This window comes from Gossypium hirsutum, chromosome D05 (genome assembly GCF_007990345.1).
Source record: "Gossypium hirsutum isolate 1008001.06 chromosome D05, Gossypium_hirsutum_v2.1, whole genome shotgun sequence".
Classification (NCBI taxonomy): Eukaryota; Viridiplantae; Streptophyta; class Magnoliopsida; order Malvales; family Malvaceae; genus Gossypium; species Gossypium hirsutum.
In genome coordinates, this window is record NC_053441.1 from 54,226,209 (window position 1) to 54,238,316 (window position 12,108).

The window sequence follows — 12,108 nt, forward strand, 5'->3', positions numbered from 1 at the left end:
TGAATCAAGTTTTGTTAACCCCTGTTTGGCAAAGTGAAAGTCTTGGATGTATCCAAGTTTAAGACCCATCATGTACAATTATATGTATGGGTCTCTAAGTCTTATCATGCATGGGTTTCAGTTCAATTAATCAATTCTAAGATTGTTCAAATTCTTAAATTATTTGTATTGTAATAATTTGATTCTGTATTTTACGATTGCTCATTTACTTCGATTGTACATATAAACTTTCAAAAGAAATTATTAATCATTATTAAACCGATGATCCTACATTAATTTAAATTAATAGTCGGATTGGTCAATTAATGAGTTTATTTTGATTGATAAATTAATTTAATTATTTGGCATGGAAGGACTCTTAATTTAGCAAGACAGAGAAACATAAAATGTTACAGCATTGGGCCACGAGAAGATATAAATAGTAAATAAATAGAGTAGGCTATTAAAAATATATCTGTAAGTATAGCAACACGAAAAATACAGGGATTACTAAATTTAATACATACTTAAAAAAGATAAAGCACAAATATATAAAGAAAGATACTGATAATATAAAATAGTTTTAATCCAAATCTCACCCTCTGATTATGTAATCTCTCTTTTTTTTCTTAACTCTCCAATTTCACATCCCCAAATCCCTTTCAGGATTTCAAATTTTAAGGTCTGTTTCTTTTAATCTCTTTCTTTCTTTTTTACTGAAGTTTTCGTTTCTTTCATTCGATCTTTTTTCGGGATTAACTTTGTGTTTTATTTTTGTTATACAAAAATTATCTGTTTTTTGAAAATGATTTTACTTTGCCTTCTTAGCTTTAGTGCTAACTTTTTTCTTGGTTGAATACGTGAATTGTAGGTATGGAAATGAATACGTGGTTGCCAATTCAGCTATGAAAATTGGACTTGGTAAGTTCATTGGTCTTACTAATCCGAAAGTTAGGGTTTTTTTATATGAATTCTTGGTTAGTAAATTCACATTTTTTAATTTGGGAGCATGTTTTAACTAGTAATTCGGATTTCTGTGTTCAATTTTGAGCATTTTTGTTGTTGTTGTTGGTTCATTTGCAGGATTCTTCGGGCATAATTTCATAAACTGAAATGTTGTCAATTTCGATCAGGATTCAGTTTTCCAGTGTGATTCCTATGTTGTAAAACTATGAATTAGGGTTTTAGATGGTACTGGAGTTTTGTGTTTATAATGTGTTTGTTATTTTGTGTAAACCAGATAATCAAAACCAAATGTGTTTCTATTTTGGTTGGTTTTGATTTTAGAGAATTCAAAGAACAAGCAAATTGTAAGTAGAAGTAGAAGGACAGAAAACAGTTTTGTGAACCTAATTTGGAGATATTTTATATGGGTAATAAGTTGGGAAGGAGAAGGCAAGTGGTGGACGAGAAGTATACGCGCCCCCAAGGGTTGTATGTTCATAAAGATGTGGATGTTAAGAAGCTGAGAAAACTGATACTTGAATCGAAGCTTGCTCCATGTTACCCTGGCAATGAAGAGTGCTGTTATGATCTTGAAGAATGCCCAATTTGCTTTTTGGTTTGTATTTATACTGTTGTGTTGCTTCTTAAGTTTAACTCTCCAATTGTAATTTCATTCTTTTTTTCCATCATTGCATATTTGGAAGCCTATGCTATTTACTTGTATTTTTAAAATTAGTTGTTGTTGAATGTAATACCTTGTGGTTACCTCAATATGTTTTTTTTCCCATTGTATTTTAGTATTACCCGAGTCTCAACAGATCAAGATGTTGCATGAAAAGTATTTGCACAGGTAAACTATATGTGCATTTTCTGACTGATTCATATTGATATTGCTAGTTTTATGAAATTTTGATGGATTTTTATTTGCACCAGAGTGTTTTCTACAGATGAAGAATCCAAACTCGACCCGTCCTACCCAGTATCCTTCACATTAATGAAGTGTTGACTGTCGAACTTTTTAATTTGATTAGTTGGCTCTGTATATATATTCAAATGTTTGCTTTCCTTGACATTTTGAGGTGTCCTTTCTGCAAAACCTCAAACTACGCTGTGGAGTACCGAGGTGTGAAAACAAAGGAGGAAAAAGGGATCGAGCAAATTGTAAGTTCCCACTCTTTGCAAAACAAAGAAGGGTTTCAGATCCTATGATTATCATTTTAATATTTGTTTCTGCTATTTAAAACTTGCAGGAAGAACAACGTGTCATAGAAGCACAAATTAGAATGAGGCAGCAGGAACTTCAGGATGACGAAGAGAGAATGCAGAAAAGACAAGAATTCAGTTCTTCAAGCACCGCTGTTTCACCGGGGGAAGTTCAATACGGTACAGCTGCTGGTATCAACTTATTGTGATATTTTATTGTGTATAGTGATTCTTTGTTCCTTTGACATTGTTCCATCTAAAATTTTTTTCCTATACATTCTTGATTTTTGCAGCTCAATCCTCTGTTGAGGAGGAACTAGTTTCTTCTCAAGATTCGCAGGCTGCCATGATGGTTCAACAACCATCACATCCTAGGACAAACAGGTAGGCAGTGTTTTATTTCTTACAGTCATATGTTAAGAGAAAAAGAAGTGCATTTAGCATGGTTGCTAGTTTGCATTGCATTTCCTTTTTCTATTCAAATTTCGGAACTCATCTTGCAAGATTGGTCTTAGCATTTTTATTTCAAGTTGTGTTCAGGTGAGGATAAAAAGTATGCTTATGCTATATTTGTTCAGAAAAGTTTTGTGTAGTCATATGTTGAGAGAAAAAAGAAGTGCATAGAGCATAGTTGCTCATTCATATCACTGTTCATTTTTCTATTCAAATCTCAGGACTCGTCTTTTATGATTGGTTTAAGTGCCTTCATTTCAAGTTGTGGTGAGGTGAAGATAAATTATGTTTATGCTAGATTTGTTCAAAAGAGTTCTGTGCAGGTGGTCCTCAAACTACAGCTGTGACTGATATTTGTTGTGGAGTTCAAAAGGGATGGTAAAAGGACTGATGGGGTTAATGTGAAAGTGTGTTTGAAGGTGAATTTTTAGTTGAAAGTTGTGTTGCAATGACTATTAAGAGTTTCCACTTTCCAGTTCAGCACCAAAGTTGTCTCTTGCTTAGCTCATGGTTGAGAAAAAATGTCAGATGACAAGTAGTTTGCCATTTCACAAGTGTTTTTGAGATCAAACTATTTATTTAGATGTGTGGCACACAGGAAAGACGAGATTTTGGATGAGTGCTTTAAGGAATGAGTTCCACTTATTGGAACAGAATGAGTGAAACAAATATAAGGGGGGGAGACCTATAATTTCAATAATGAGAACATGTGAGTTAATGGAAGATATGACATGATAGAAAGTTCAAAGAAGATGTGGATGAAAACTGTAAAGAAGCCTTAATTTTAATAAGTTCAATGAGGATCTACCTTAATTTGCCTCGGTGGTTCAATCTAGTCATATATATGTTTATTTTTTATGTTGTACCTTCTCTTTTTGTGGGGAAAAGTCACTTATCAATATTAGAAGGCACAAGCCAATGAGGCATTGGCTTAATAACAAGAGGCCCTGGGAACTTTAAGGTCTCTGGTTCAAGTCCCACCAATGCATGGGTTCTCTCCATATTTATTTTGGTTCAAGTTTCACCATATGTGGGTTTTGTTTAAATTTATTCTAGTTTAAGTTTAACCATGTGTAGACTCTGTCCAAATTTGTTTTAGTTTAAGTTCAGATATATATTCTGATTATCGGTCTGATTGTGCATTTTAATGATTGATTTTGATTGTAGTCATTCAAGTGTATTTATTGTAATTGTAAGCGTGACTGTATTTGTAACTTCTTCTCCAAAAAAAAAAAAAAAAAAAAAGATGCTAATGGAATTCAGCAATGTGCTAACTTGCTGCAAAGTATGATACGTCCTTGGTTAATGGAAGTTCTGTTATCTACAAAAATAACTGTAGTACATAGCAGTGAACCTCTATTTCTTTTCTTTTTTGATGGGAGACAATGGAGTCTGGTCTGCAGATGCACAAACTGCTTCCATTGGGTAGAGAAATGATGCCAATGATTCATAGTTTGTTGATTATAATCCTATTTTCTATGAAAGATGCTAAAGAAAATAACAATTTAAGAAGAAAGGTATCACTTTGGGTGCATTTCATTGTGGTTAACTTTCTACCTTATATTTTAATATGCTTTTGAATGAAAAAAAAGTTGAGACGGTATTTTATTTTCTGCTGCATAAGTACAATCAGTCTCGTTCAGGCCAAAACAAGGTTTACGCTGTTGATCTTAATGATCGGATTGAACACTGTTTCACTATCTTTTATCAAATGCTTAAATTGTAGGGATGATGAGTTTGACGTAGATCTGGAGGAAATAATGGTCATGGAAGCAATTTGGCAGTCGATTCAGGTATGGAACTGATTGTAGAATTTAAGCATTTCCAGCAGTAAGAAAACTCGCATTGTCAGTTCAACCAAGTGTGCTTTTCAAAATTGCCATTCTTTCATTGAAGGTTTCCTTTTCTAGTTAAAGCTTGTTACTTGGACTGGGTGTGGGTGTCAGATATAGGAATGTGTCCAACACGGTTATGGTTAGATTTTTTTTTTTTAAGTTTTTCATGTATTTTGGAGGATCCTTGAGGTCATATTCCCATATCCATGTGTCATACATGGATACTTAAATAAAAATGAAAAGTCAGAGCAACATATTAAAGAACTAACAGTAATTTCACATATTAAAGTGTTCAATCCTTCTAATGCTTTTCTTTATTGTCATCTTGTTGTTTATATAAAGTCTCCACTTTACCTAATATATTACATATAGGCTTTGTTTGATTTTGTTTTTCTTTAATTTTGGTCTATCTGACTGTTGATTCTTGGATTGATTAAGGAGAACAGCAGACACAGAAAGTCTAACAATGGAGATGCTGCTTCTTCAGTACATGTTTCAGTAGATCGCTATGTCTCACCAGCTATGGCCACAGTGGCCGGTTCATCATCATCATCATCATCATCATCTCCTTCTGGTGGTTTTGCTTGTGCAGTAGCTGCCCTTGCTGAGCGTCAGCAGATCAGTGGAGAATCTTCTCTTGACTACAATGGAAATATACCACCGTTCAATATGCTTCCTGGCAGCAGCAGGTTTTATAACAGGTTGGACCCAGTTTCCGAGAATCGTCCTGCAGAGAGCCCGGTTGACATGCCAACTGGTGGTCTGATGACACCTTCAAGAGATGAAGGGGAATGGGGAGTAGATTTTGGATCGGAGGTGGCTGAAGCAGGGACTAGCTACGCAAGTCCTGATGTTACAGAAGATATAGGCGGGATCTCAACAATACCACAACAGGATGAAATAAGGGGTAGCTTTCTAAATGTGCCCCGACCCATTGTTCCGGAAAGTTATGAAGAGCAGATGATGCTGGCTATGGCTGTATCTCTGTCTGAAGCTAAAGCTATGACAAGTAACCCTGGAGTTCCATGGCAATAGTTTTATGTCCAATCTATCAGCGATCGTCTTTCTCGAACAGATAATGCTGACCATGGCTGTTAGCTTGTGGAGTCTCGAGCTGTGATGAAGTGCACCAAGTAGCTCCAATGCAACCGGTTTAAAGGTCAAGGTAGTGATGATCCCTTTCTCTTCCTCACACGATTATCATTCCATACATAGATTTTAAAATTGCAAACAGATTATTCTACCAAATCCAAGGTCGCTTGTTTTAACCAATTCATAAATGTTTTTGGGGTCCCATTTGCTACATTCAGTTTCATTTGTTAGCATGTTCATATCCCACAAACAAAACCATTTATGATGGCTTTCATTAGTACCATAGCATGCACGTCTCAAATGAAAATAGGCTTTTGTAAAGTGTAGTCTCGAACCTCGAGTTTAGTTCGGTTGGCATCAGTATTTTGCAGGAGGTTAAGGATGGCTTCTTTTGAGTCTTGTCTTATATGTAGTCTCGTTCATTGACAGCTTACATTTTTATAGGATGCTACTCATGTCCTGTTTTGGGAAGCTAGTCAAAAAGTTGTAGAATTATAGTTTTAAGGCTACCTTATATAATGATATATACGAATATGATAACATGTATCATGCTTTCTGGGCTTGGCCTCTATTTCTCATTAAATGATTAAAAATATTTAGGAGCAAATCGACCTACATGTTTCAATTATTATAATAAGAAATCATATTAGTATCTCATTCTTATTTGTCTTTACGACGATGTCAAATCATATTATTAAGGGAGAATCTATAAGTTAAGTGGTTCCTTTTTGGTGAAGAAAATATTTAAAAACTTTATAGATTTTGAGATTCTAATTTTAAATTTATTGAATTTTAACTTTTTTAAGGGTGATTTTATGTATCAATGGAGTTAGATTTTAGTTCAAAATTAGTATACTTTCAACATTTTAGTTTTTTTTTATTATTAATAGAATTAATGGTCTAATTTGATTTTGGGACGCCAAGAAAAAAAAATTACTGTAAGACTTGAGTGTTGATATAGAAAATGGTCATGGGTGCGAAAAAACAAAAAAAAATTAGTACATGATGAAGCGTGGTTTTAAAATTTAAGTGGTCGAATTGATTAGATTATTAACTTTTGATTTGATCAATTGTTGATTACTAAAATTTTATAAAAAAAATTTTGAAAAATTATAAAAATTGATTCAATCGTCAGTTTAGAGTGGTTTATGATATATATGCGTTTTGACGACGTTTAAGGGTAAAATTTTATTTTGACTCTCTTAAAAAAGATAAAAATTTAATTTCATCTTTTAAAAGTTATAAATATATAAACTATTAAAATAATAAAATTATATTTTTTACTATAGTAAGAATTACAATTTAATTTTATTCTTTAAATAAATTTTCTAACTTCGTCTGTGCCGACGTTTAAACAGAAACATAAGCTAGAATACTGATCCTGTACACTTTTTTGCTTCTGGTCAGGGAACAAGATGTCAAAACGTGCAACAATGAGATGAGATGGAGAAACCTAATAATCAGAAGATTAGATGGAAGGTTTAATCGAAAGTTGTTGTTAGCCTTCAAGGACATCACATGTTGAATTAGGTAATGAGAAGTAGAATTGTTCATGGGTTGAGCTATTTGTTCAGGTTCGAAAGCCCGCTCAAAATTTGAGAGGACTTGAGTAAAAACAATAGACCCGAAAAATAGGCTTGGCAAAAAAATTAAGCCTGTTTAAAATATGGATCAAGTTTGGGCTTAAACATTCAAGACCCAAAGCACGACTTGTTTTTAAGTCTATAATTATTTATATTATGTTATTTTTATATATTATGTAATTTATAACACATTAAAAATAAACTTATATTAAATATATAATACTAATCTAATGTAAACATTAAAATAATGTTAAGATCATTGTAAACAAATTTTAATAGATAAAAAATAAAATTATTAAATATTAAATCAAAATATTATAAATATTTTTAAAAAAAAATTAAAATAACATGGACGAGATTAAATGAGTTCGGGTTAATTATTTACAAATATAGACAAATTTTAGTAAAATTTTTAAATAATATTTTAAATTGATTCAAACTTAAACAAATATAAAATATATTAATAGTATGCATAAATCCAATCTAAACCCGATTTAACCAATCAACTGAGAAGGGATGCAATTATCAAGAAAAGGGCAACTTTGGTTTCAATTACTACTAAATATGTCTTTTTGTGGGCCTTTAACGTAACTTTAAAAAGTAGTCTCTAAGGCCCGGTTCTCCTCTGCTTTTTAAACGGACTTTTGCAATATTTCTCTTAAAAGCAAAGAAGAACCGCCATCGTTTCAGAATTTTTTTCACCATCTAAAAAGTGCTTTTTGATTGATGGAGAAGTTAAAAATTTCAACTTTTCTTCAGCCACAAGTCCGTTTGGCTGATTATTTCCCATTCTAACCTGTCTTCTCCCCCAAAAAAGTTTCTTTTCTCTGATTCTTTGGAGCTCTATACCCATTTTTTTCACATTTTCACTTTCAAAGTTCTTTCGTCAGATTCTTTGTTCTTCTTCCGCCGGTGAGTTTCTTTTCTTCTTCTTCTCTTTAATTATTTCCTCAGGTTCTGATTGTTTGATTTTTTTTCAAAAATTTTACAGAAATTAATTGACTGATTACTTTGAAAATTAATCAGGGAAAATTCTGGCTTACTGCTTTGCTTTACTGCTTCTTTTGCCTTATTGCTTGTGCCTTACTACTTTACTGCTTTCGATTAGAATGAGGGAAAATTCTGGCTTACTATTTTCGATTAGAATTTTCAGGGAAAATTCTGGATTACTGCTTTGCTTTACTGCCTTACTGCTTTAACTATTAGTTGTGCCTCTGCCTTACTGCTTTTTTTAGTTGATGAAAACAGATGAAAACAGAAGAACTTATCTGAAAATCTGGAATTCAGGAGAAGTTGATAAGAGGCGAAGCATTCGTGCACGAAACCTATGGTGCATACAAGACCCTTGAAGAACTTTGGGATGGTGAACTTTGAGGTAACCATATTCTAGGTGTTCGATCACATGCTTACTATTTATTAGCTAAATTACCATAATCAGTAGCTAGCTTATTGTTAATATTGTTAGTTAAAATAGTTACTTGTACACACTGTCATTTGCTATTTTTTAGGATCTCATATTCATTCTAGAGACTTCATAAATTTGTATATATATTCTGTTGTAAATGATTTTCAAGTAAGGAAAAATCATTTCACTATAAACTTCCACATGGTATCAGACGTTTTCTTTCTCGATCATATTCTTTGATTTTTTTTTCCTTCTTTTTTGCCATTTTCATGGCTATCAATCTTGATCCTACTCAGGCTTCCAGTCCTTATTATCTTCATCACAATGAAAATCCTTCACTGGTTCTTGTTACACCTCCTCTTTCTAGCTCGAACTATTATCACTGGTCACGCGCTATGCGTATGGCACTATTATCCAAAAACAAACTCCAATTTGTTGATGGATCTATTCCTGCTACTTCTCGTATCGATCCTCTTTTTTTCTGCTTGGGAGAGATGCAACAATATGGTAATTTCTTGGCTTAATCATTCCATCACTCCTTCTATTTTCAATAGTGTTTTATGGATTGATAAAGCCTCAGATATATGGATCAATCTTCGCGAACGTTTTTCGCAAGGTGATCTTTGTAGAATCTCTGATCTACAAGAGGAGATTTATGCTTTCAAACAAGATGACAAATCTGTCACTGATTACTTTACTGAGCTGAAAATACTTTGGGATGAATTATTGCAATTTCGACCGCTGCCTTCTTACTTGTGTATTACAGCTTGTTCATGTGGCGCTGTTACTACTGCTCGTACCTATCATGAACAGGACTATGTGATTCATTTTTTGAAGGGTTTGAATGACTCTTTTTACGCTGTGCGATCTCAAATACTTCTAGTGGATCTTCTACCTTCTATTAACAAGGCATTTTCTAAAGTAATTCAACAGGAACGGCAATTCAATATTACCTCCTCTAAATCATTTGTTAGCAATACAGTCAAATCTGCTAATGATTAATCCAGGAAATCACAATCTAATACTTCATCTTCTACATATGTTGACAAACGTTGGTGTACCTTTTGTCAATGGCCTCGGCATACCATTGACACATGTTACAAAAAGAATGGATATCCCTCTGGTGCTAAGCCTCGTGCTCCCATTTCTCGAGCACACAATGTTGTTTCTGATGATATTGATGATTCATTGGAGGATTCTAAATCTGTTGCTGCTTTTCCTGCTGGTGATTCTTCTCATAGTTCTGGTTCTAGTGTTAATCTCACTCAAGAGCAGTATGATCAGCTGCTTGCCTTACTTCAGACCTCTTCCTTAGCCACTAAGCCCACCACATTTTCTCCATCTCATGTTACAAACCATATCATGACTGATCCTACATCATCCTTTTCTCTTGCTGCTTCCGATGGTAATATTTTTACCCCTTCTTCTTCTGTTAAATTTTCCTTTTGGATAGTTGATACTGGTGCTACTGATCATATTACGCACTCTTTATCTTCTTTAACCTTTTATAAACGCATTAAACCTATTTTTGTTACATTACCAAATGGATCAAAGGTTCCTGCACATTTTTCTGGCACTGTCATATTCAATGACCATTTATGCTTAACTGATGTTCTTTATATTCTTCAATTTTCATTCAATCTCTTATCTATTACAAAACTCACCTCTAACCTGCCATGTTGCTTCACTTTTCATGCTTCTCATTGTACTATACAGGGTTTACCATCCTGGAGGATGATTGGTACAGCTAAGGCACAACATGGACTTTACACCATGGATAATCCTGTCCAGCATTTTGCCTTTCCTCAACATCCTGTTTCAGCCATCTCCACTACTTCACCAGACCTTTGGCATCATTGTTTGGGCCACATTTCTGATTCTCGCATCAAATTGCTTACTAGTTTTATCCCTTCACTTTCTTTTTCTGACAATTCAGCTTGTAAGACCTATCATTTTGCAAAACACAAAAAGCTTTCTTTTCCTGTAAGCCAAACTCGATCCAATAATATTTTTGATCTTATTCATGTTGACATTTGGGGCCCTAATTCTGTTGTTTCACTTCATGGCCATAGATATTTTCTCACAATTGTGGATGATTTTACAAGATATACATGGATCATTTTGCTTAAAACCAAATCTGAAGTTCAAAATTATATTCAAAATTTCTTTGCCTTGACAAAAACGCAACATTCTAAAACCATTAAAATTATTCGATCTGATAATGGCAAAGAATTTGATATGCCTTCTTTTTATGCCTCTCAAGGCACAATTCATCAAACCTCATGCACTGAAACACCTCAACAAAATGGCCTTGTTGAGCGTAAGCATCAACATATTCTCAATGTTGCTCGAGCATTACTATTTCATTCTCATTTACCACAACTCTTTTGGGGGTATGCTGTTTTACATTCCGTTTTCCTCATCAATAGAACCTCTACTCCACTTCTTTCCAACCTCACCCATTTTGAAAAATTACATGGTTCTAAACCCGGTTATTCCATGCTTAGAGTATTTGGATGCTTGAGTTTTGCATCAACTCTATCTGCCCATCGCAAAAAATTTGATTCTCGTGCAAGACAATGTGTCTTTCTTGGTTATAAGCCCCATGTTAAAGGTTATATTCTTCTTGATACCTAATCTCGAGCAATCTTTGTATCTCACAATACAACATTTCATGAAACTATTTGTCCTTTCCTTCATCAACACACCTATGATCACACTTCTCCAGTCAAATTACTTCAATCTGACACAACCTATGACACACCTTCCCTACCTTCCCAACCAATTCATCCTCAACAACCATGCCAACCAACCCCACCTCCCTCTTCTCGTCCTCAAAGAACCCATCGTCCACCTCCACATCTACAAGAACACTATCAAGTGCCAGCTACCACCAATCATCCAGGTACTTCTCACTCTATTTCTAATTGTATTTCATATCACAACCTTTCACCACAACATTTGCACTATAACTTGCCATTTCAACATCCATAGAACCCAAAGCCTTCAAACAAGCAAGTAAATTTCCCCACTGGAATGAGGCAATGCTAGTTGAGATTAATACACTTGAGCAGAATAACACTTGGACTATAACTACTTTACCACCTGGTAAAACACCTATTGGGTGTAAATGGGTCTTTCGCATCAAACACCGAGCAGATGGTTCAATAGAACGCTACAAGGCCCGTTTAGTAGCTAAAGGCTACACGCAGACTAAAGGAATTGATTATTTTGACACCTTTTCTCCTGTTGCAAAGATCACCACAGTTTGACTTCTTCTTGCTTTAGCTGCTTCGAGACAATGGCATCTTCAACAACTTGATGTCAATAACACGTTTCTTCATGAAGATCTTAATGAAGAAGTATACATGTTACCTCCTCCTGGATTTACTCATACGGATTCTACAAAGGTATGCAAGCTTCAAAAGTCCATTTATGGACTCAAACAAGCTAGCAGACAATGGTTCTCAAAACTCACCACTGCCTTACTCTCTCTTGGCTAACTCAATCCTCAGCTGATCATTCCATGTTTGTCAAAGAAATTTCTGATGAGTTCACTGTGTTACTTGTCTACGTGGATGATATCATATTAACAGGTACATCATTAAGTAAA

At 34.2% G+C, this 12,108-nt stretch overlaps 1 protein-coding gene across 4 annotated transcripts; it reads left to right on the top strand.

The window, feature by feature from the left end:
• Positions 1 to 458: 458 nt before the first annotated feature.
• LOC107904003 (E3 ubiquitin-protein ligase DA2L) lies at positions 459 to 7,258 on the top strand. Of its 4 annotated transcripts, none has more exons than XR_001686057.2 (11): positions 465 to 661; positions 851 to 900; positions 1,063 to 1,540; positions 1,723 to 1,774; positions 1,858 to 1,903; positions 2,004 to 2,085; positions 2,175 to 2,319; positions 2,421 to 2,511; positions 4,307 to 4,373; positions 4,854 to 5,580; positions 6,915 to 7,258. XR_001686057.2 is itself a non-coding variant. In XM_016830242.2 (10 exons), exons 3-10 carry the CDS (start codon positions 1,349 to 1,351, stop codon positions 5,448 to 5,450), a joined length of 1,272 nt encoding a protein of 423 aa, XP_016685731.2. In that variant the 5' UTR covers positions 459 to 661; positions 851 to 900; positions 1,063 to 1,348; the 3' UTR covers positions 5,451 to 6,063. The 4 variants fall into 4 exon arrangements, 2 of the variants coding, with proteins under 2 accessions (XP_016685731.2, XP_016685732.2); XR_005912949.1 differs by having other exon boundaries at positions 2,175 to 2,307; XM_016830242.2 differs by lacking the exon at positions 6,915 to 7,258 and having other exon boundaries at positions 459 to 661; positions 4,854 to 6,063.
• Positions 7,259 to 12,108: the final 4,850 nt, after the last annotated feature.